The sequence below is a fragment of the Bufo gargarizans genome, chromosome 1 (genome assembly GCF_014858855.1).
Source record: "Bufo gargarizans isolate SCDJY-AF-19 chromosome 1, ASM1485885v1, whole genome shotgun sequence".
Lineage (NCBI taxonomy): Eukaryota > Metazoa > Chordata > Amphibia > Anura > Bufonidae > Bufo > Bufo gargarizans.
In genome coordinates this window covers 491021301-491046141 of record NC_058080.1, presented here as the reverse complement: position 1 = coordinate 491046141, position 24841 = coordinate 491021301, and the positions used below count along the sequence as shown (strand labels likewise).

Below are 24841 nucleotides of genomic sequence, written 5' to 3'. Positions count from 1 at the left end.
GGCAAGGTAGGTACAATTTCGAAATGGATGAGCATAAGTACACTACATTGTGTCTGAAGTGCCTAAGAGACCGTTTTCTGTAGTGCCATACACAACATAGTGTGGTATAGTAGGGCGAGTGAGTTGTAACAGATAAGTAAAATCTGTTTAAAAGGATACAAGTAAATATAATAAAAAATACTATAGTATCGTATGCTTATTTACTCACTTTACGAGGGGGGCCGTTTACCAGGATAACCATAATACACCTGTAAACCAAACACCCCCCCAGCCTGGATCGCTTCTAGAGTCTTAACAGATGAAGGCAGCCAATCACACGGGTGCTTCTGTTCACTTGTCTTTATTGCAATACATGTAAAAATCCGGCTCAACGCGTTTCGGGACAGGCACGTCCCTTCATCAGGAGCAAACAGAACTTGTATGTATTAGGGTACAGCCACATGTTCAGGTTTCTGGGTGCAGTGTTAGAAGGCACAATCAGGAGGGGATCATAAAAGGAGAAAAAGTGTAAAGGACAGATACAACTTTTCCTCTTTTTTGAATTTACTCCTGGTTTTGGCTTCCAAAACTACATGCAGAACCCTGACCATGTGGTCGTACACTTACATGATTCCCCATTCATATGAATGGCCAGCATGTAATGCTGCAGCGGCCACTGAAGGGGAAATACGGTATATGACTGAGCCTGACTGGCTTCAATTCACAAATTTTAGGGAAGGTTTTCAGTCTGTGAACAAGAATGTTCCTATTCAGACAATTCTTAAAAGTTTTGACCATTTTCAGCAAAGCCATGACCCTTTTGACTTAGTTCATAAATATGTCTAAAATGAGATGTGCCCATTTGCTCCAAAAATGCGCCACATTGCACCACACAGCCAAAATAATAAATGGTCAGCCTTGTTTTGGTGCCTTGCAAAAAGCACACAGAGTCCCTGCAGCCCCATTCTATGTCCTTGGAGGCAGACCACATGACTCACCATTGATGTGCTTCCTCTCTTCCTATAAAATAAACCCCTGCAAAACACTATTTTCATGCAGCCATAGGGGAATGCAAAGAGAATATTACAGCTTCTATGGCGATTTTATAAATTCCTATGTGGTGAGCTCCACCTAGTGGTGGTTGCAGGCAGCCAGCTTTGTAATAGATGGAAGCAGATTTATTAATGTATTTAGACCAGTTGTCTGGTGTAAATACATTGAGAAATATGCTAGTCAGAAAGTACCATATTTATGAAGCACCCTTTGCACTGTGTGTAACACATCCATACTGAGAAACTCGTGGTGGCTGGGGGCCCATACCCAGTTTTGCTCTGGGACCCTATGAAATCTGACTATGCCCCTGCTTGTCTGCCACAGTGTGGTGCCCCCACAAGGCAGCATATTATGAACATATTCTCTCCTAGCAGCAAAGTTTCTTATCTTATTGTCACTGTAGTATGGCATCTAACAGATAACAGGGCTGCACCACCAATGAGGCCAGGTGAAGCGATCGCCTCAGAGGCAAGAGAGGGGCTGCCGAAGGGCCATGGGCTGAAGGAAAGGGGTTAAATTAAGAGATTGGCATTGGGGAGGGAGGAGAGCCGTTTCAGTCTTCGCCTCTGGTGCACCCCTGCTGTGTCAGGAACCAGAGGCATACTGAGGCTAGGGCCTCCATGGGCTCCTTATTATAGCTCTGCAGAGCTCAGAGGCTGTGTGTGGTTGTGTGAAGGAGACCTAATAGACGGTAATCCATTTTCTGTAACAGAGCTGAAGTTACACTTATTTGAGTGTGTAGTTTTAGAATGTTTAAGGCCAATGTTCGTTTGACATAATTATTGCTTAATGATAGGTTTCATTACTTTTTTCCTTTTGTCTGGAATATACATTGAGCCATTAACCGGCTATTCATTTTAATCAATTATTACATACAGCTCTGGGTGATATTAACCCAACTGAACTAATTCAGAATTTAAATGTATTCATTCAATAGAGGATTCCATTTGCCTATGTATTATGCTGACCATTTAATTTCTCTATCCTTTACTTGTCATGCCTAGCTAATGGTTTTGGCATATCATCAAAGTGAGAGAAAGGAGACAGGTTCAGCAGACGTTCCAGCAGTTCAACAAGATAAATGGGGCGCACTTCAGTCGTTTTGATTAAATTTAAAATTAATTCACAATTATAATTCATTGGGTTGTCATCTTGACAGTCTTTACTATGAATTCTAAAATATTAGCATTGGTTTAGGCTGAGTTGGTAAGAAAAGTATGCTTGCTTTGATAGCAGTGTTGAACCTACCATGGGCTCAGCATAGAAAGCTACATTGGCGGTATAACTTTTATTTATACAGAACATGTTCATGGTCATATTTGTTTTTTGCACTTTCACTACATATATAGGTGAAACTCGAAAAATTAGAATATCGTGCAAAAGTCCATTTATTTCAGTAATGCAAATTAAAATTAGAATTTTGTGAAAAGGTTCAATATTCTAGGCTCAAAGTGTCTCACTCTAGTCAGCTAATTAATCCATACCCCTGAGTAAAGGGTACCTGAGATTGTGACTTTGGGGTGTTCATAAGCTGTAAGCCATAAGCATCCAAATTATAACAAATAGAGGCTTGGAATATCTCGCTTTCCATGTAACGAGTCGATCTCATATGTTAGTTTCACCTTTTACGTTGCATTACTGAAATAAATGAACTTTGCACGATATTCTAATTTTTCGAGTTTCACCTGTAAAGACCACATAATCAATAGGGAAATATTACATGTGAAATAACTCCAAAAAGTAAGAAACCATAGCAGCAAGTGATCCATAATTAGGAATAGCATCTGCTTGTTTCATATTGGGTTAGTCCACCTTCAGCAAACTTTTCTATGTAAATCGTTTCAGAATTATGATTGGAAGACTCTTTAATAAGCATTGGTCAGTATGATCAACCTTATTAAACTAGACATATTGCCTGGAAGAGTTGACCATGCTGATTAAAACAGTACTTTACTTATGTTTCTAGGTAACAGCAATTTTATTGTTATGCTAAATAGATCTTTTGAACAGCAAGTGGGTGGTCAGAAGGCCTATCTCCTCTGTGCACTGCCTCCTGTCCTCTGTGCACTCCCCCCTCTCCTCTGTGCACTGCCTCCGCTCCTCTGTGCACTCCCCCCTCTCCTCTGTGCACTGCCTCCTCTCCTCTGTGCACTCCCCCCTCTCCTCTGTGCACTGCCTCCTCTCCTCTGTGCACTGCCCCCTCTCGTCTGTGCACTCCCCCCTCTCCTCTGTGCACTCCCCCCTCTCCTCTGTGCACTGCCCCCTCACCTCTGTGCACTCCACCCTCTCCTGTGTGCACTGCCTCCTCTCCTCCGTGCACTCCCTCCTCTCCTCTGTGCACTGACCCCTCTCCTCTGTGCACTGACCCCTCTCCTCTGTGCACTGACCACTCTCCTCTGTGCACTCCCCCCTCTCCTCTGTGCACTGACCCCTCTCCTGTGTGCACTGCCTCCTCTTCTCTGTACACTCCCTCCTCTCCTCTGTGCACTGACCCCTCTCCTCTGTGCACTGACCCCTCTCCTCTGTGCACTGACCCCTCTCCTCTGTGCACTGACCCCTCTCCTCTGTGCACTGACCCCTCTCCTCTGTGCACTGACCCCTCTCCTCTGTGCACTGACCACTCTCCTCTGTGCACTCCCCCCTCTCCTCTGTGCACTGACCCCTCTCCTGTGTGCACTGCCTCCTCTTCTCTGTGCACTGTCTCCTCTTCTCTGTGCACTGCCCCCTCTTCTCTGTGCACTGCCTCCTCTCCTCTGTGCACTCCCCCCTCACCTCTGTGCACTCCCCCCTCTCCTGTGTGCACTGCCCCCTCACCTCTGTGCCCTCCACTCTCTCCTCTGTGCACTCCCTCCTCTCCTCTGTGCACTGCCTCCTCTCCTCTGTGCACTGCCCCCTCTCCTCTGTGCACTGCCCCCTCTCCTGTGTGCACTACCCCCTCACCTCTGTGCACTCCCTCCTCTCCTCTGTGCACTCCCCCCTCTCCTCTGTGCACTGCCCCCTCACCTCTGTGCACTGCCCCCTCTCCTGTGTGCACTACCCCCTCACCTCTGTGCACTCCCTCCTCTCCTCTGTGCACTCCCCCCTCTCCTGTGTGCACTGCCCCCTCACCTCTGTGCACTCCCCCCTCTCCTGTGTGCACTGACCCCTCTCCTCTGTGCACTCCCTCCTCTCCTCTGTGCACTCCCCCCTCTCCTCTGTGCACTGACCCCTCTCCTGTGTGCACTCACCCCTCTCCTGTGTGCACTGCCCCCTCTCCTCTGTGCACTACCCCCTCACCTCTGTGCACTCCCTCCTCTCCTCTGTGCACTCCCCCCTCTCCTGTGTGCACTGCCCCCTCTCCTCTGTGCACTACACCCTCACCTCTGTGCACTCCCCCCTCTCCTCTGTGCACTCCCCCCTCTCCTCTGTGCACTGCCCCCTCACCTCTGTGCACTCCCCCCTCTCCTGTGTGCACTGACCCCTCTCCTCTCTGCACTCCCTCCTCTCCTGTGTGCACTGCCCCCTCTTCTCTGTGCACTGCCCCCTCACCTCTGTGCACTCCCCCCTCTCCTGTGTGCACTGCCCCCTCACCTCTGTGCACTCCAACCTCTCCTCTGTGCACTCCCTCCTCTCCTCTGTGCACTCCCCCCTCTCCTGTGTGCACTGCCCCCTCACCTTTGTGCACTGCCCCCTCACCTCTGTGCACTCCCCCCTCTCCTCTGTGCACTGCCCCCTCACCTCTGTGCACTCCCCCCTCTCCTGTGTGCACTGCCCCCTCACCTCTGTGCACTCCCCCCTCTCCTCTGTGCACTGCCCCCTCTTCTCTGTGCACTTCCCCCTCTCCTCTGTGCACTGCCCCCTCTTCTCTGTGCACTGCCCCTCACCTCTGTGCACCCCCCTCCTGTGTGCACTGCCCCCTCACCTCTGTGCACTCCCCCCTCTCCTCTGTGCACTCCCTCCTCTCCTCTGTGCACTGCCCCTCACCTCTGTGCACCCCCCCCTCTCCTGTGTGCACTGCCCCCTCACCTCTGTGCACTCCCCCCTCTCCTCTGTGCACTCCCTCCTCTCCTCTGTGCACTCCCCCCTCTCCTCTGTGCACTCCATCCTCTCCTCTGTGCACTCCCCCCTCTCCTGTGTGCACTCCCCCCTCTCCTCTGTGCACTCCCTCCTCTCCTCTGTGCACTGCCCCCTCTCCTCTGTGCACTCCCCCCTCTCCTGTGTGCACTGCCCCCTCACCTCTGTGCACTCCCCCCTCTCCTGTGTGCACTGCCCCCTCACCTCTGTGCCCTCCACTCTCTCCTCTGTGCACTCCCTCCTCTCCTCTGTGCACTGCCTCCTCTCCTCTGTGCACTGCCCCCTCACCTCTGTGCACTGCCCCCTCTCCTGTGTGCACTACCCCCTCACCTCTGTGCACTCCCTCCTCTCCTCTGTGCACTCCCCCCTCTCCTCTGTGCACTGCCCCCTCACCTCTGTGCACTGCCCCCTCTCCTGTGTGCACTACCCCCTCACCTCTGTGCATTCCCTCCTCTCCTCTGTGCACTCCCCCCTCTCCTGTGTGCACTGCCCCCTCACCTCTGTGCACTCCCCCCTCTCCTGTGTGCACTGACCCCTCTCCTCTGTGCACTCCCTCCTCTCCTCTGTGCACTCCCCCCTCTCCTCTGTGCACTGACCCCTCTCCTGTGTGCACTGACCCCTCTCCTGTGTGCACTGCCCCCTCTCCTCTGTGCACTACCCCCTCACCTCTGTGCACTCCCTCCTCTCCTCTGTGCACTCCCCCCTCTCCTGTGTGCACTGCCCCCTCTCCTCTGTGCACTACCCCCTCACCTCTGTGCACTTCCCCCTCTCCTCTGTGCACTCCCCCCTCTCCTGTGTGCACTGCCCCCTCACCTCTGTGCACTCCCCCCTCTCCTGTGTGCACTGACCCCTCTCCTCTGTGCACTCCCTCCTCTCCTGTGTGCACTGCCCCCTCTTCTCTGTGCACTCCCCCCTCTCCTGTGTGCACTCCCCCCTCTCCTGTGTGCACTGCCCCCTCACCTCTGTGCACTCCAACCTCTCCTCTGTGCACTCCCTCCTCTCCTCTGTGCACTCCCCCCTCTCCTGTGTGCACTGCCCCCTCACCTCTGTGCACTGCCCCCTCACCTCTGTGCACTCCCCCCTCTCCTCTGTGCACTGCCCCCTCACCTCTGTGCACTCCCCCCTCTCCTGTGTGCACTGCCCCCTCTTCTCTGTGCACTTCCCCCTCTCCTCTGTGCACTGCCCCCTCTTCTCTGTGCACTGCCCCTCACCTCTGTGCACCCCCCCCTCCTCTGTGCACTGCCCCTCACCTCTGTGCACCCCCCCCCTCTCCTCTGTGCACTCCCTCCTCTCCTCTGTGCACTGCCCCTCACCTCTGTGCACCCCCCCCCCCTCTCCTGTGTGCACTGCCCCCTCACCTCTGTGCACTCCCCCCTCTCCTCTGTGCACTCCCTCCTCTCCTCTGTGCACTCCCCCCTCTCCTCTGTGCACTCCCTCCTCTCCTCTGTGCACTCCCCCCTCTCCTGTGTGCACTCCCCCCTCTCCTCTGTGCACTCCACCCTCTCCTCTGTGCACCCCCCCCTCTCCTCTGTGCACTCCACCCTCTCCTCTGTGCACTGCCCCCTCACCTCTGTGCACTCCACCCTCTCCTCTGTGCACTGCCCCCTCACCTCTGTGCACTCCACCCTCTCCTCTGTGCACTGCCCTCTCTCCTCTGTGCACTCCCCCCTCTCCTCTGTGCACTCCCTCCTCTCCTCTGTGCACTGCCCCCTCTCCTCTGTGCACTCCCCCCTCTCCTGTGTGCACTGCCCCCTCACCTCTGTGCACTCCCCCCTCTCCTCTGTGCACTGCCCCCTCACCTCTGTGCACTCCCTCCTCTCCTCTGTGCACTGCCCCCTCTCCTCTGTGCACTCCCCCCTCTCCTGTGTGCACTGCCCCCTCACCTCTGTGCACTCCCCCCTCTCCTGTGTGCACTCCCTCCTCTCCTCTGTGAACTGCCCCCTCTCCTCTGTGCACTCCCCCCTCTCCTGTGTGCACTGCCCCCTCACCTCTGTGCACTCCCCCCTCTCCTGTGTGCACTCCCTCCTCTCCTTTGTGCACTGCCCCCTCTCCTCTGTGCACTCCCCCCTCTCCTGTGTGCACTGCCCCCTCACCTCTGTGCACTGCCCCCTTTCCTGTGTGCACTGCCCCCTCACCTCTGTGCACTGCCCCCTCTCCTCTGTGCACTCCCTCCTCTCCTCTGTGCACTCCCCCCTCTCCTGTGTGCACTGCCCCCTCACCTCTGTGCACTCCCCCCTCTCCTGTGTGCACTGACCCCTCTCCTCTGTGCACTCCCTCCTCTCCTGTGTGCACTCCCTCCTCTCCTCTGTGCACTGCCCCCTCTCCTCTGTGCACTCCCCCCTCTCCTGTGTGCACTGCCCCCTCTCCTCTGTGCACTGCCCCCTTTCCTGTGTGCACTGCCCCCTCACCTCTGTGCACTCCCCCCTCTCCTCTGTGCACTGCCCCCTCTCCTCTGTGCACTCCCCCCTCTCCTGTGTGCACTGCCCCCTCACCTCTGTGCACTCCCCCCTCTCCTGTGTGCACTGACCCCTCTCCTCTGTGCACTCCCCCCTCTCCTGTGTGCACTGCCCCCCTCTCCTCTGTGCACTGCCTCCTCTCCTCTGTGCACTGACCCCTCACCTCTGTGCACTCCCCCCTCTCCTCTGTGCACTGACCCCTCTCCTCTGTGCACTCCCCCCTCTCCTGTGTGCACTGCCCCCTCACCTCTGTGCACTGCCCCCTTTCCTGTGTGCACTGCCCCCTCACCTCTGTGCACTGCCCCCTCTCCTCTGTGCACTCCCTCCTCTCCTCTGTGCACTCCCCCCTCTCCTCTGTGCACTGCCCCCTCTCCTCTGTGCACTCCCCCCTCTCCTCTGTGCACTGCCCCCTCTCCTCTGGGCACTTTTTGTGGGTGCCAGATAAGGGGTGGCTGGTACCAGGTATTTTATAGAATAGATCCGTGGAGAAAAAAAAGGGGGAAAAGAGGAAAAATAGGTAGTGTTTAGTCTATTGAGGTTGCACTGTCCTGTGCAATGTAAACCTTATGCTTGTGGAAAAAATACAACTCCTGTGGGGGAATTGGTGCTCTGAGCCTCGGTACGGCGTCCCGTACTGTCTTAGGTTCAGAGATCACTTACCCACCACGCGTGGGGGAGCGCTTCTACTTCCAGGTTTTTCTTTATATGCTGCTATTGCTCTGTTGGCGGGATAATAATAACACTCATATCTCAGGAATGCTGCCATCTAGAAACATAAGTAGGTTATGGTTTTAATTAGCAAGATCAACCCTACCAGGCAATATGCCTGGTTTAATAGGGTTGATCATGCTGACAGATGCTCTTTAAGTTTCTTTGTTTTTAGTTCTTTCTCTTGGATCAAACTTGAAACACTGATTTCACTGTTCAACAAAGCTTGTTTGAGGTTAGATTGATCCAAAAGCAATTCAAAAGTGACATTAGCTCTGCCGTGCCGCGTTGTCCAGAACATTGCACTTCAGGATGAATGTGTAATCCTTATAGGGAAGGGCAGAATACACACTCAATTGCTGTAAGAAATGTCCTGCCATTTACCTTACTTTTATATTGCATCAGCCTCACATTGATTTTATTTGTCACTGCCTGATTCATCTTCTGTCAAAATTCATTGTATCCGATATAAATGTGTTTCTTCAGGGAACCGAGGGACCTTATTGCATACCACTCTTTACTTAATAGAATCTTGGGAATACTATGGGGGAGATTTATCAAACTGGAGTAAAGAAGAACTGCCCAGAGCGACCAACCAGATTCTACATTTCATTTTGGACAGCTCCTTTGGAAAATGAACAGAGGAGTCTGATTGGTTGCTATGGGCAACTAAGCCAGTTCTACTTCATACCAGTTTGATAAATGACCCCCAATGTTGCATACAATTGCAACGATCCATGAGAAAACAGTGAGTGGGAGATTTTATCAAAATCGCTGGTTCCAGTCTTGATTCCCTGTGTGCTAGGGCTCATGCACACGACTGTGATTGGCCAAGAAAACGCGATCCATGTGTCGACCTCATCTTCCGGGCCGACCACAGCTCCCCTGACCTGAACTGACTGTATCATAGTAATTTATGATAGCCAGTCTATATCTGATTGTGGGACTATTGCGGTGTACTTTCATTCATCATGTGAGTACACTGGAATAGCCCTGCAAACAGATATAAACGAACTGTATCATAAATAACTTATGGTACAGTCAGGGAGGCCCGGGAGATGCGGCTGACACACCAACTGTGTTCCTTGGACCATGCGCATAGGAGTGTGCATGAGCCCATAGAGTGAGACGTGCCAAATGTATTACTAGCAGCGACTCCCTGGCCCTGCGTCTTTCTTTCCCGACCTGATTTCTGAGTGCTCTAACTTGCAATATATCGCAGCTAAAGCCTCAAATTTGAGTCTCTCAGCTTTAAAACAAGACCTGATTGTCATATATGGGGGTCTTTTTTTTCCAGGAAAGGAGTGCGACGAGCGCTTGCACATGTTATCCCACTCTGCACCTAATTAGGCCATGAATTGACTCCATGAACCAGACGTTTACCAGTATCCAGATCATGGCACCAAACACAACACAAACACACACATCAATAAGGTTTACATTTAACACTGTCCCTATCCTGTCCATTATAGAGTAAAATATATAGACCACTTCTCTACTACAGGCTGCAGTAATAGTGATAGGGATTATTACTCAAGAAGAATATCTAATATATGGATGGAAAAAACCTTTTCAACAGCCAGAAAAGACATTTTCGCTCACTGACTGTGAGACCGGTATTCATCCACTTTTCAGTCAGGTATAATACAGTTTTTTTTGTGCCCATATTATGAATGCTACACCTGAATGCTCCATCAGAACCAGTGGTATAGCGCTCTAACTCATTTTCTTATAAACTGCAGGAGGTTCAGGTATTGTTTCCATAGTACAGGAGTAATAAGCACCCATATCATACTGTCTGAACGCAGTCTTAGTTAATGCATTATATGAAGTTCAGGCATTTATTACTGTTAATTAGTATTACAGTTTGTATAAGGCCTCATGCACACGACCGTTCCGTTTTTTTGCGGTCCGCCCATGTGCCTTCCGCAATTTGTGGAACGGAATGGGCAGCCCATTGTAGAAATGCCTATTCTTGTCAGCAAAACAGACAAGAATAGGACATATTTTTTATTTATTTTTTGCGGGCCACGGAACTGAGCAACGGATGCGGACAGCACACACGGAGTGCTGTCTGCATCTTTTTCGGCCCCATTGAAGTGAATGGGTCAGCATCCGAGCCGCAAAAACTGCGGCTCGGATGCGGACAAAAACAACGGTCGTGTGCATGAGGCCTAAGTGGATGGAAATTATGTACTATATAATTCCCAATACATGCTTGCAAAAAAAGTTGTTTAGCGCATTCCTGCAGTTTTTGCATTTCTTTAACACATGCAGCATTGAATGTACATATGTAAACTCCTCACATCTCACAGTTTTTTGCAGACTATATTTTATTTATCACAACAGTATGCATTTTAGTCGCACATTCTAATTTTTGTCCAAGTTTTGCTAATAATTATTGTTTGCTGCAAAGTTGCATGTATTATTAGGTTATATTTTTATACACGTATGTTATGCACTCTCAGAAAATTTAGATTTTGGAACTGGATATTACATGGCCTCTGTGCCAGTGTTTTTAAAAGCCCAAGCTCTTGATGTATACCATTGTGTTATATTTGAGATTTGCACACCTCAATATATTACATTCACATTCTTTTTGTGTGTAAACTTCTGCTAAGGCCTCATGCACACGACCGTATTTTTTAACGTCCCGCAAAACATGGTTCCGTTGTACCGTGATCCGTGCCCGTTTTTTCTTCCGTGGGTCTGCCGTGATTTTTGGAGGATCCACGGACATGAAAAATGAAATAAAATTCTAAGTCAAGTTTACCATTGAAATGATAGGAAAAAACGGACACGGATCACGGACACGGATCACGGACACGGATGACAATCTTGGGTGCATCCGTGATTTTCACGGACCCATTGACTTGAATGGGCCCGTGAACCGTTGGCCGTGAAAAAAATAGGACAGGTCATATTTTTTTCACGGCCTAGAATCACGGGTCACGGGCACGGTGTAAAAACGGTGCACAAGCCGAGTTTTCAACGGCCCCATTGAAAGTCAATGGAGCCGCAGAAAAAAACGGAAAACGGCACAACGGCCACGGGTGCACACAACGGTCGTGTGCATGAGGCCTTAGATGTAAGTTTTGGGTGCAAAAGTGTCTTTTTATGCATTTTTTTTTAAATAGTTCCTGTTTGTCACAAAGTTACCTGAAGGTGGACATGTTTGTCAGCAGTCTATCAAGGCAACTGCAATCATCAGGTTGTCTGCCTCCATGAAAAATAAAGATTTGGGGGGGGGCACTTCCTTTTTAACTTCCAGCTTAAGAACAGATTTTTGGTCTTTCCAGTTCTGGTGATTTTATGAAGATATGTGCATTTTACATTTAGGCCTAAGTGGTACGTGTGAATGTTTATTTTTAAGAGGGGTGGTCCATATAACTTTCTGCTTGAGTCACACTTTTACCTGCTAATGTCAACTTTTTTGAAATTTTTATGAAAAATATATTACTTTGATGCAAAGTTGCATGAAGGTGTCTGTGTATAACAGGGGTGCACAACCTTTTCTGGTTGGGGGCCACATTGACAGCCTGAACCAATTCTGAAGGCCAAAAATAAAACTTAAACGGGTATTACGAACTGAAATACTAGCTTTATGGCATATTGAACATATGGTATATATCATAAATGTCTAGTTACAGTTCGAGTACTCCCATCTACTGGGAAGATGCATGAAAGATGCATGTGAGCAGCCACAAGACATAGACATACATGTCTGTGACCAGATGGTTGGGGGCCGCACAGAATGGTATCAAGGGCCGCATGTGGCCCCTGGGCTGCAGGTTGTGCACCCCTGGTGTATAAGCTGCAGAGTGGCATTTTGACAATGCGTCGGGTATCTACTTTCAGAAAATGAATGGGTGTAGGCGCAGTGATGGCTAACCTTGGCACTCCAGCTGTGGTAAAACTGCAACTCCCAAGATGCCCCCCTTGCTTGGCTGCTCCCAGAACTCTATAGAAATAAATGGAGCATGCTGGGAGTCGTAGTTTCACCACAGCTGGAGTGCCAAGGTTAGCCATCACTGGACTGTAGGGGGTTAGTATGTTATTATTTTTTTTTCTTCTAATTTAGGTTCAATTTGTATATGCCAAAAACTGTACAAAAAATTGTCCTGGTTACCAGAGGTGCCAAATGTCATCATGGCAGGGAAGGGGTTAAAGCACGGTAAGACAGATAGGAAAATGGTTTTCTCACATTAATCGCTAGCTAGGGAATGCCGTCAAGAGGAACCTAGAACATGGGAGCTAATATGGCTGACGGGAAGTAACTTCTTGTGTAATACAGTATAGACAGGAAACGTCTACATCTGAAAAACAACACCATTTACCAAATGTAAGGATTTATAAGAACTGCCACAATTTATTTTTTGGGCTGGAAATATACTTTAATCAGTTTAACTACTCTTACAAGTTGAAATGCACGTCTTTGAAAAATCCAACAGCAGGTGATGAGCTAAAATACATTTTAATGTGCAAATAGCCAAATTTTTCAGTAACAACCATAGTAAGATAATTAATTTACTGCTTGGCCGCAGAGCCGCAGTATCACAGGCACAAGTCATCTTTGAGAACACAAGTTCATTGCACAGCTGTACTATCAATAGGAAAATCACCATCATTAAAGGGAATTATATTGCAGGGCGATAGAAATGCCTGTCATGTCTCCAGTTAAAATGCTTCTGATATGGCGACAATCAATATCTACTGTGAGCTACAAATTATTGAGAGCACTTGCAAGTGTATGTATAGTGTTCAGCCCTGAGGTTCACATAAGTATGAAGGCTGTGTGAAAAACCCTTAAAGGCTACACAAATGTTTGTGCATGAAAAATTAATTGTGGCGAAACCAACCTCGCCACTGGGTTTTGGAGAGGCCTGTTTACCAGCCTCTTGCCTCAGGATTGCGGCCCTTTAAGATACTTTTACTAACTTTTAAACCCCTGAACCTATTCAAGTGAATTTTGGATAGGTTTGTCCCCAAGTTATACTGGTTAAATTGATATAAGTTATATGTATGTACAATGTAAACTCACAAAGTTGTAACAATTTATAAGAAGTGTAACTTTTCAGCGTAGGAGATAGCTGAGTAGATACAGAAATTGACTCAATTATCTCCTAGACTATAGGGGAGGAAAATGCTAGGTGTGTTTCTATTTTCCCATTATGCCATTGTCCCATTGTGTCCGATTGGTTGCTGTACGTACATTGTATGTGTTGTAATATATTGATTGGTTGTATTTCAAAACCCTGTGGGCAGTACTATGTTTGTGGATTGTGAATAAAAGAGGCTGTACGTGCAAGTACAGTGAGAGGCTGCTTTTATACCTTCATGAAGTTTTGGGGAACCTCTCTGGATGTAGGAGAGGCTCCCCCACTGGAAGCTGAAGCCCGGTCTTGGGTCCAGCGTGGGTGGAGGACAGTGAGACCCCAACCAAGCTGCGGCGGTTCGTGGGGTCTGCAGTGTGTACGGTGTCAGGTGGAGTGCTTGGAGTCCTCGGAAAGCACTAGGAGCATCTATCGACTGAGGTACCCGGTCGGGGTGCTAGGCGTTCCGTTACAATAATAAACGCATATCTGACAAAAATGCAGCACAAAATAAAATTGCACTCATTTGTGTTTTGGATTCAGCGTAATTTTGCACGCACTCAGCAATGCTGGTACCTGGTTTTCAAGCACTTGTCTCTTCTCAGTTCAGGCTCTGTGGGCGTTCCCTCAGTTCTGGTCACATGGTCTCTTCACTGCCGGTTCTTTCCACATGCACAAGCTCTGCTCCCCCTCCCTTCTCTGTGTTTGCAAAACCCCTTCCACACAGATTTACACAACAGTAGTTATAATGCCCCTCAGCAGTGCCCCCAGTGTATATTGTGGCCCCCTGTAGGGCCCTCAGTAGATATAACGGCCCCATGAAGTGCTGTCTGTATATATACATCCCCCATGTAGGGCCCTCCATAGTTTTAATGCCCCTATGTAGTGCTGTCACCTTACTGCCATTCTTGCTGCCTATTACTAGCGCTGTAAGTGAGGCACTGCTTACTTATAATACCCCCATATAGCAGCGCTAGTAATAGGCAGCAGGCATGGCAGTAAGGTGAATGTTGAATGAAGAGCTGTCTATGCTGTTACACACTGCTCGGAGGAGAGGAATTTTTAAAGGGAATGTGTCATCAGAAAATGATCTGCTGTTTAAATCACTTTATGTTCAACATATTTAAAAATAATTTTTGATATAATTCTTTATTTTCCATGTCACTTTTTATATTTAAACTAAAACAAAAAATCCTGCAGTTTTGCTTTGGCTACTATGTCTAATAATTGGCGCCACTTCATGGTCTGTACAGATGACTTTACTGCAGTTAACTCATTCTAAGGGCTCATTTACACGGCCGTTACCCCTCCGTTGCCATATTGCGGCCCGCATACGGTGGGTCCTTAATACACGGGGCACCGGCAATGTGCATTCCGCATCACGGATGCGGACCCATTCGCTTGAATAGGTCCACAAATCCAGAGATGCAGTGTGGAACGGAAACTTGCACTTTTTGCGGAACGGACGGATCACGGACCCCATTCAAGTGAATGGGTCCGCGTGCCGCATGCGGCTGGCCCGCGGTCAGTATCCGTGCATTGTCAGGACCGCAATTTGCAGTCTACAGCATGTGCACGGAGTCCTTACATTCGTAATCCTGCCTGTAATGATATCACCTCTGTGTATAGATAACACAAGATCCACCATTCACAATAGGTGATTGTCAAATCTTATCTATTCTTTCCTTGTACAGAAAGCATGCCCAGAAAACTGTCCCATAGAAGTCAATAGGGTCCCCTCCAGACCATTGTTTCTATGGCTCATGGGGTTGCTGTAAAGCAATTTTTTTTATGCTTTTTAAATGCGGTTAAGAACAGCTCAGGCATAATAATGTTCAGGAAAAAGAGTAAAAAAAAATTACAATTATAAAATAAAAAAAGGAGATGTGTTACTATCTGGTTTTAACTGGCAAATAAATCATTAGATCATTTTTGGTGACACATTGACTTTAAGAAGTTTGTAAGACATTGCTAGTTGGTTAATCTCATCAACGTGTCCAAATTCTGAAAATGTGTAGGTTTTAAACACTGGGGGGGAATTAATGCTTTTATATACTAAAGTCACAAATTTATGTTGAAGCAGCAATCCCAGCTGACATACGCAGATTTCTGTTTCTGACACAAAGGTCTCCTAAGATGTGTCCTGAGATTATTAAGAGCCGTGAGCCTCTTAATAACTTATTTTTTTATTTATTAAGACTGGCATAAGAAACACTGCATGATAAATCCCCCCCCCCCCCCCCAATCATTGTGTCTATGTTTGAATGTATGTTGGACATTTAGTTACTACTAGTAGTATCAAATATGTTCTATTAACCTTAGGACAAGGAAGTGATTACATCTGTTGGGGTTTACTAATACTACCAAAAATAAGTTTTCCCCCAGGTAGAAGCATGTCCATCAAGCTATTCTTAAGAATGTAACATTTTGTGTAACCAAGGTTTCCTGCAGTCTTTCAGCCTACTTTATCATCCTGACAGTAACACAAAGAACAAATGCACAACCTTTTAGCCCTGTGTCTCTTTAGACTGTAATTTAAAAAGCCTGGGAACTTGTTCCTCTCCATTATAAACAATAAAAGAACTTCAGTGAAATGAAGCACGCGTTCTCCGATTTGGAGTTTCTCAGGCAAAGGCTCTTTATGTTGTTTAAACATGTTTCCTCCCGAGGTTCGACCACCTTGCAGTAGCTTTTTGATTTATTTATAACTTTCCCTTTGTAAATGGACATTGTCCTATAAGGAGGAAGAAAAGATGTTCGGATATAACATTCCTGAAGGGTGTTGATGCTACTCCCGTTCACATGTACACACACCTCAGCGCTATTGGTTTGGATATTATTGTGAACACGATAACCTCGACTTGATTTATGCACTATTTTTATGGCACTTAAAGGAGTTATCCTTTGTAAAATTATTGGCTTATCCGCAGGGTGGGCCATTAATAATAAATCATAGAGGTCCTACTCTCAACCACAGCTCTCGAGCCACAGCTAATGGCAGTGGGGCCAAGAGTCTGACCCCACAATCTAATATCCATGGCCTATCCTATGTATAGGCCATCAATTTTACAAATCTAATAACTCTTTTAACTGTAATGTCTTAATAGGCAGTTATTAGATTTTCTGCAGCTAGCATACAGGGTTGTACTGAAGGATACAGAAGGTATACTGACGGATACAGCTTACCATAGAGATTAGATTGGGGTTTTTCCGTCTAGCAGCCTTCTTCTATCAATAAACCTTCACTAAAGCCTGTGTAAAATACATTAAACACAGAACATTGAGGTAGTCTCATAATGACCCTCTGAGGATGTATGGGGTTCATTGAAGGATTTCCCAGCTCGGCATCCCCCTCTGTTAGCCATAACCTGCAATGGTTATCAAAGAGCGGCTCTGATGGACCTGGTCTGTTGATGTGTAACAACCACCATGTGTAACATTTGTGATGCTGCAACTTTTTCTGTCAATGTTAATAGTTTATTACTGTGAGTTTCAGAAAGGTTCATTACCTGTACCTATAGAAAATCTTGTCTGTTGTCAATGAAACAATTGCCCAACAGATATCTGTTGTCTACAGCCATCTTTCTGCCCTTTTTGTGGAAACTGTAATTAATTTGTGATAACAATTTTGGGGGTAGAGTGTACCTCAAGAATGGCACTCGTTTACCAATTAATATCTCTGGGTATTATTTGTTGGGACCTGGTCAGCTGACAGCTCCTTTTGACATCCATTACATTTCTTTCTAAAGTGGGTGTACTGTATGCTTTGGATAGAACATAAGCATAACCCTCTCAGGCTTTTTGTTGTCCAGAACGGTGTCATGGTGGCTGCTTCGTCCCTGATGCCCTTCTGTCATCCAGGGTGGACATGGGCACCACATTGCTCACCATGCCACTGCCTGGCAGCCGAGCATTGCTGATTTTTCTCTGCCTTTCAGAAGCAGGGCTGGCCTCTGGAGTTTTGTATCCCTCATTGGTGGCCGCAGCCTGCATCTGGCTACTAGACCTATTTACCTGACCTGCAGGTTGCATACACTCCCCCGATCTTCAAGGACCACTGCACCTTTACTCCATTCTTCGCCTGACAATGGCTAGCCTTTGGGTACTAAAGGCACAATTCCCAAGGAGGAGAGCCTGAGCAATAGGTTACTTTAGCTTGCTAGAGCCTGTAATTGTGCAATTATCTGTTTGTCTGCCTGTGTACCAACTTCTAATTGATTCCTGGATTCTGACTCTTTGCTTCCGGACCTGACATGCCTGTTCTTTGTTCTGACTCTGTGCTGCCTGCCCTTGTCCTTGGATTGAATTTTGGATTTGCATGAACTCTTCCTGTTCTGACTACGGCCTGTCTCTGACCAGGATCTTTGCCTGATTCCTCGGTGCTTCACATTGGTCTCTCTGGCCTCTGTTGGTCAGCAGCCAACAATACTGGGGCTATTCCAATAGGTAGCGGCCTGGTGGCTCTCCTGCAGCGAAGGCCAGATCTCTGTATAGGGATGAAAGGGTGAAAACCAGGATAACACCCTAAAGACTAATCCAAAGTCAAATTAGTCGGTTGTAGATTCATGTGTCAGTTGAATCTACATGGATTTATCTGAATACAACTGATAGGATACAGTTTAGTACCTCCTTAAAGCATCTCATATGCATTCTGCAATTATTGTTTGTTCTCAAGCACTAAGATGATCTAAGGTGATGATGTCTTTCGAACTAAGGCCTTATTCACAGAAATGTATTTTTCATCCGTGTGCCGTCTGTGTGTCCAACAGGCTGCACACAGACAGCACACAGACCCATAGAAGTAATTGCTCCTATTCACACCTCTGTTTGGGTTTGTGCGGAAAACCCCAGAACATGTGCTACTCTGGTCAGTGTTGCTGATGGTCACCAGATCCATGTCGTACGTGAGCATACAGAGCTACTGTCATATTAAAAATTGTCTGTATGCTGCAGCCGCAACATGGATGGTTTTTAATACATTCCTGTGAATAAGGCCTAACAGTGATGATTTGAACACTCCACTTGTAACTTGCACCATGTAATTCACGGATGTGAATAATGCAGATAATTTGAGTTCCATCAGGCAATATCATGATCATTTCAGACAGCCGCCTATTTCTGAGTCTGAGTCTCACTGCTTGTGGACCTAAAAGGAAAGTTGTTCTGATCATTATCTGTCTGCAGAGTGATAGCCATAGAAGATTATAAGTGTTTCTTAAAAAAAATGCTTCTCCCCATCTGACAGCAGTATGCTGGACACTTTTCAGACATCTCTGGGGACCTGTGACATTTAAGAACAACAGTCTACTCAAAATGTCACAGCTCACGCAGAGTTAAACGCTGCTGGAATTCTAAGTGAAGTTGAGAAGTCAATTACCTTTTGCAGTGATACCTTTTTTTTACAGCTGGAAATTTCATGTGAATGTTCCCCTGTTTAAGAATATCATAACATAGAGCTAATGGTACCCTGCACGTATAGTTTCATATAGAGTCTATAGGAACCACTGTGCTGGAAGATAAATTACACAGTCTTATCCATTTAACTTCCAGTAATACATGAAGCAGCTTTCTATAACCCTTAGGGCTCATGCACACGACCGCTGTTGTTTTTGGTCCGTTTTTCACACATCCGTTCCGCATTTGAGTTTTTTTTTCCTCTGATTTAATTCCTCTTACGTTCCATTATTCCACAAAACATATCCGTATTGTTTCCGTATGCGATCCGTTTTTGCGGATTGGAAATGGAAATAGTAACTTATTAATCACCAAACACATGAGCAATATGGATCCACAAAATACAGTATGGATCCACAAAATACTGATGACATACAGAGGTGGTCCGTGGGCATTCTGTATTTGTTGCCTACCTATTGACTTGAATGAGGCCTCGGACCGTGATTGCGGACAATAGGACATGCACTACTTTTTTGTGGACAGAAATACGGAAACGAAACGCACACGGAGTACCTTCCATTGTTTTTGCAGACCTATTGAAGTAAATGGTTCCGTATACGGTCCGCAAAAAAAAAACGGAACGGAAGCAGAAAGATAAAAACGCTTGTGTGTTTTCTCGTGTATGTCTATAAATTGTAAGAAAATAGATTCTCATAGGTATAAGACATATACTGCATGATATAAAGAACACAGGAAGGAAATATGTTTTGTATAGGACCCTTTAAGAGGCATTCCATTTAGCTCCGTCCTAATACATGTCCATGGGGCAAAATAATGGATCCGTTATGCATGATGGAACAAATAGTCCTGTCAACTATAACGGAACCTATAACGGGATTCCGTAACGCCAATTCGAACCCGCCCTTATCTAATGCAATGTATTAGTACATGTGTCTGTAACATGCTGCTATAAGGTGTCTTGTGTGCCATGGATTACATCCTTATAAATCATGTTAGGGTGCGGTTGTTGAAGACATAAAAGTGGATTCAAAAAGTGGAGAAGTATCTGTCCTAATACTTTCTCTTCTTTCATGATCCACTCCTGATTTTGGCTTCAAAAACGGCATCCAAAACCTGAACCTTTAGATAAACTATTTCAGGACATAGCTGATATCTTTTTGAGGGTTTATTTCTCTCATTTCTCCATGGAACACTTTGCTCTTCATGTGGTTTTTAAACACCTTAAACACAGATGTGCAGGCAGGAAAGCATGAAGTCATTGTTCTATATACACAGTGGGATAAATCACAGTAACAATGGGAAATTAACACTTATTAAGTGGATAAAACTTGAATTTGAAAAGCAGTAGCTCAGGCATTAGGCTAGTTTCACACTAGCGTTCAGAGATCCAGGAGACTGTTCCCTGCCGGAGCTCCCTGGTCCTGCATTGCCAGATGCTACCCGAATGCCGACTATAATAGGGACCGGCGGAGATCCGTCGCAAATATGCTGAGAATCGGCCACATTGAAATTGCTCTCTGAACGCAAGTATTAAACTAGCCTTACTGTTGCTTCAGTAGAGAAACTACAGAAAGGTAACTCACATGCTGTATGTAGAAGTATTTGTATGGTCTGAACAAGTATGTGGAAATTCTGCCTGCACCACTTTGTTTTAACCTTTTCAAATTAGCCATGGTGGTAAAGAACATGCAACCAAACTGGCGTGTGTGGACCCAGAGTTAGGCCTCATGCACAAGACAGTATTTTTTCACGGTCCGCAAAACGGGGTTCTGTTGTTCCGTGTCCGTTTTTGTTTCTGTGTGTCTTCCTTGATTTTTGGAGGATCACCAGACATGAAAGAAATAGAAAAAAAAATCGAAGTCAAGTTTGCCTTGCAAATGATAGCAAAAAAAACAGACACGGATCACGGACGCGGATGACAATATTGTGTGCCTCCGTGTTTTTTTCACGTACCCATTGACTTGAATGGGTCCGCAAACCATTGTCCTTGAAAGAAATAGGACAGGTCCTATTTTTTTCACGGACTGGAAACACGGATCACGGACACGGATGACAAACGGTGCATTTTCCGAATTTTCCATGGACCCATTGAAAGTCAATGGGTCCACAGAAAATCGCGGAAAACGGAACAACGGACATGGGACACAACAACGGTCGTGTGCATGAGGCCTTAGGCTGTAAATTTCTGTGAATGTCAGTGGCTCACCTGCATGCACAACCGTGATATGGTGCTCACTCCAGGGGCAACACCCCAAGCCCCAAAGAATAGACAAAAGTGATAAGAATTAAAAGTTGGAGGGCACTCAATTACCAGGAGATTGAATGGAGATTAGCACTTTCATTCTAATAAAAACCTTATTTATTGATATATAATCAAATATAATAAATAAATATAATAAAAAGAAAATAATATATAAAAAAATAGCAAGAGCAATAGATACTGCGTGTTCTTGGCAAAACACCAGTCTGTAGTCTATAATGGTACCAGTGCTCTGCTGCAGGAAGAATCCTTGTGTGGAACCTTGTATGGAAGGTCTGTGTGGATACCAGCACTCACTCCTTGTATCAGGTGTAATTTGTTGTTTATTAAGCGATGCCCCCCACCCAGAGCGTCACCCCAACAGCGTCCACAGACGGTTGTAACAATCAATCATATTGTATGATACAGATAAAGCAAAAATATATGCATATATTTGATTAAAAAAGTGGTGCATAAATAGTGAAGAAATAGAGTGATGAAAATTATATTAAATAAATGAAAAATACAAATTAAAAATAAAGATAAAAAATGCAGATTGATTATTAATATAAGTATAGTGCAAATTTGTGAATTGAAGATCGCTGCAAAAGAAGAGATATGTCTAATCCAGATTCTTCCCAATGATCACATTGATAACCAGTCCCGCTATATTGCAGTATGATGATTCTGCCTGGATGTCAGTATCCTGCAGGGTACAGTAAATTGAAATTTAAAGTGTCCTCTTATAGTCCATTGCATCAATCACCCTCATTGGGATTAAACCAACAGCGCTAAGTTCACTGTATTATGAGGGATACAGATATCGGAGGTGTATATGTATATGTACACACTCTCCAAACACCTCTGCAGTCCCCCGTAGATTACCGCTGTTCTATCACTGCGGTGTTATAAATAACCCCATACTTGGTGTAATCACTAATCGGCATATATTATCCCTTGAGGTATTGAATTTGTAAATCTGTAAATTTGCCACAAGGGCTACGTGACCCTCCTGTGGACTTGGTGGGATGCTGCCGCCTTGCGTGTATCCTGCGATGCTTGCGATGGTGAGCGTTCCAGTCGGCGTCCCTCGTGGTGTCCCACGTGTGCTGGGATCACGTTCTCTTTTCTGTAGCGCTTTCTCTAATTCAGGGATACTTGTTCTCAATTATAGTCTGGTAGCTACCCTAATATATTTCACTGTTTCAGATTAGCAGTCAGTCCATCTGATGTGTACCGGCTTGGGTTCATATACTGTCTTTTAACACCAACCGCGTTTCGGGACTACGGTCCCTTCCCAGAGTCAGGTTGTGTTGGCATGTTGTCATATTAGTTTTGTGCATTATGAATATAGTCAGTTTAATGTTTCTGTTATATTTAGCAGTTTTCTATCCTTCCACTTTGCAAATGAAAGTTTACAGGTTTTTCTCTACTTTAGGCATGGGACTCGCTGTGCTGGAGAAGTTGCTGCTACCGCAAACAATTCTCACTGTACGGTCGGAATAGCTTTCAACGCTAGGATTGGAGGTGTGTGGCAGTTTTATTTCTTATTATCATTGTTTTATATTATTATTGTTATTATTATTACCACATGCAAGACTACATGGGACGTTCCTAACCGTTTGGAGTTTATAACATATCCAGTCATCCAAGCCATCATGATAAAGCAGCTGTCCAACATGAACAAAGTTGTATTCTCATCTGGGAGATTTATGGCATATCCACAGGATGTGCCATAAATGTCCCATAGGTGAGGGTCCCATCTATGGGACCTGCTTCTATCTCAAGAACATGGTGAAAAGGTGACCACACATGGGCAGTTGTCTTCAATAACTTAGTAGCATTTCTGAAAATAGCAAGCACTCTGACATTGCTATTTTTTTGAAGTGCTATTAAAGTGAGTAGACATGCATGGCCATTTCTTCGTTCCCATCCAGGCATGACAGGATCCTATTCTTGATATAGGAGCGGTTACCCCTTTAAAAATAAAAGGCTAGCTAGACAGTGGTTTAAAAAAAACAACTCTCATTTTTTCACAATCTCACCATTTCCGGTCCCCACTTGACCAGAAGTAAACACTGGCAGCCAATCAATGGCCTTAGCAGTGGCGTACACATGAACGGCATGTGACCACTGAGTGGGCACAGAGCATCATCACACCTGGTTAGTCGTGGTGCTGGAACTCCAAGGCTATCAAAACTGCTACCTTTTGTTTTTTAAATGCTGTCCAGGTGGCCTCTCATTTTTAATTTGTTGGATTTCTGTAGATCCAGACCTGGTTAGGTATTCCCAACTATTTATTGGTTGAGTGATTTGTGTATTTTATAAGTGTCCTAAATGGATGGTTTACACATGGTATGTATATTGTATTTGCCTATAAATACATTAGAATTTCTCCTCCATCATAGTAACAGAAAGACAAAATGATGGCAATGCAATGTCAGATGATGGACAACGTCAATGCCTGATGAGCCCCACTGACTATAATGAGTCCTGTTGAGTATTTGTCATGGTGTTCATCATTTTACCAGAAAAATTAAGGCAGTATGCCACGCTTTTTTTTTTCTGCCAAACTGGTGCAAATCTGCTAAGGAGGCTTTTACTGGAACCTCCAAAGCAGATGTGAACCTAGCGTAAGATGTATGTCTTTTACCAGCACTCTCTGAAAATTGTACAGTAGATTATATTTCACAGAATGTAATATCATCAGGGAATTTATACAATTTCTTTGGTTATCTCCAGGAGTGCGCATGTTGGATGGAGATGTAACAGATATGGTGGAAGCCAAATCCCTCAGTCTAAACCCCCAACACGTACATATCTACAGTGCAAGCTGGGGTCCCGACGATGATGGCAAAACTGTGGATGGACCAGCATCTCTTGCCCGTGATGCCTTTGAGAATGGCATCAGAACAGTAAGTGTGCATAGAGGTAGGACCCTAAGGCTATGTTTTACTACAATCAATAAGAATGTAAAATGCTAGATAGACAACTATGCAGAATGTAGAAAAAAGCTGCAGTATTCCTACAGCAGTTACAGGAAACCTGAAGCTGCTTGGTGTAATGTGAAGACAGATATTAGCATGTACAATATTCTGCCCTGTCTTCCAGATGTCCTGTCATCAGTTGTCAATAACAGGAGCAAACAAAGGGTTTTTCTACATGTGCACAGAAAAACGTGCATAATTTATAAAGGAGAACAGTGTAATGTTGCCAGGTATCATGTATACCGCCTGTAACCCTCCCAAAAGTCACTGCACAGGCCACAGAGCATAATGTGCTGCAGTGGAACCTCTCTCTGAGATAACCACCCCTAGATTTGTCTCCTAGAGGGTGGCCATATGCATAATATATGGTGGAACTGAAAATTGTTGCAGGAAATGTGGTCCGGATAAGGGGGCAGACTGGGAACTAGCCCTGGAAAAAATACAAAAAATGGCCCCATTTTGTAGTTGGGTCCAAAGTGATGTAAGGCAGAGCCAGCAATACCATATTGCGGCACTTTATACCACCCCAACAAAGCCAAATACCACAGTCCATCACAAAATACTGCCAGCAGCACAAAATACATTCCCACAAACTTCCATTGGCCGGCTGTGAGGAGGCCTCAGGCAGCCCCCTGGGCATTCGCCCACCGGGAAATTTCCCTGTAAGGTTTATGGCCAATCCACCGCTGGGGGCACTCTTCTCAAAAAGGTGATCTCTTGGAGAGGTTTTGCTGTGTACCTATCAGTAGTTTTGCACTAATATCATGTTTGCCTATAGTATTCAATACAGTGATACAATTCTAATGTTAAAGTCACATCTGATGATTAGGCTGGAATCACACATGGCGTTTTTGGGGC

At 46.0% G+C, this 24841-nt stretch overlaps 1 protein-coding gene across 3 annotated transcripts in view; it reads left to right on the top strand.

Moving 5' to 3' along the window:
* The window catches only part of PCSK5 (proprotein convertase subtilisin/kexin type 5), a 437218-nt gene that overhangs the window by 147945 nt on the left and 264432 nt on the right, over nucleotides 1-24841 (top strand). For all 3 annotated transcript variants that reach the window (XM_044273909.1, XM_044273924.1, XM_044273916.1), the window contains exons 6-7: nucleotides 22435-22523; nucleotides 23739-23911. In XM_044273909.1, coding sequence (XP_044129844.1) covers nucleotides 22435-22523; nucleotides 23739-23911 — 262 coding nt within the window. The remainder of the gene's footprint in view (nucleotides 1-22434; nucleotides 22524-23738; nucleotides 23912-24841) is intronic.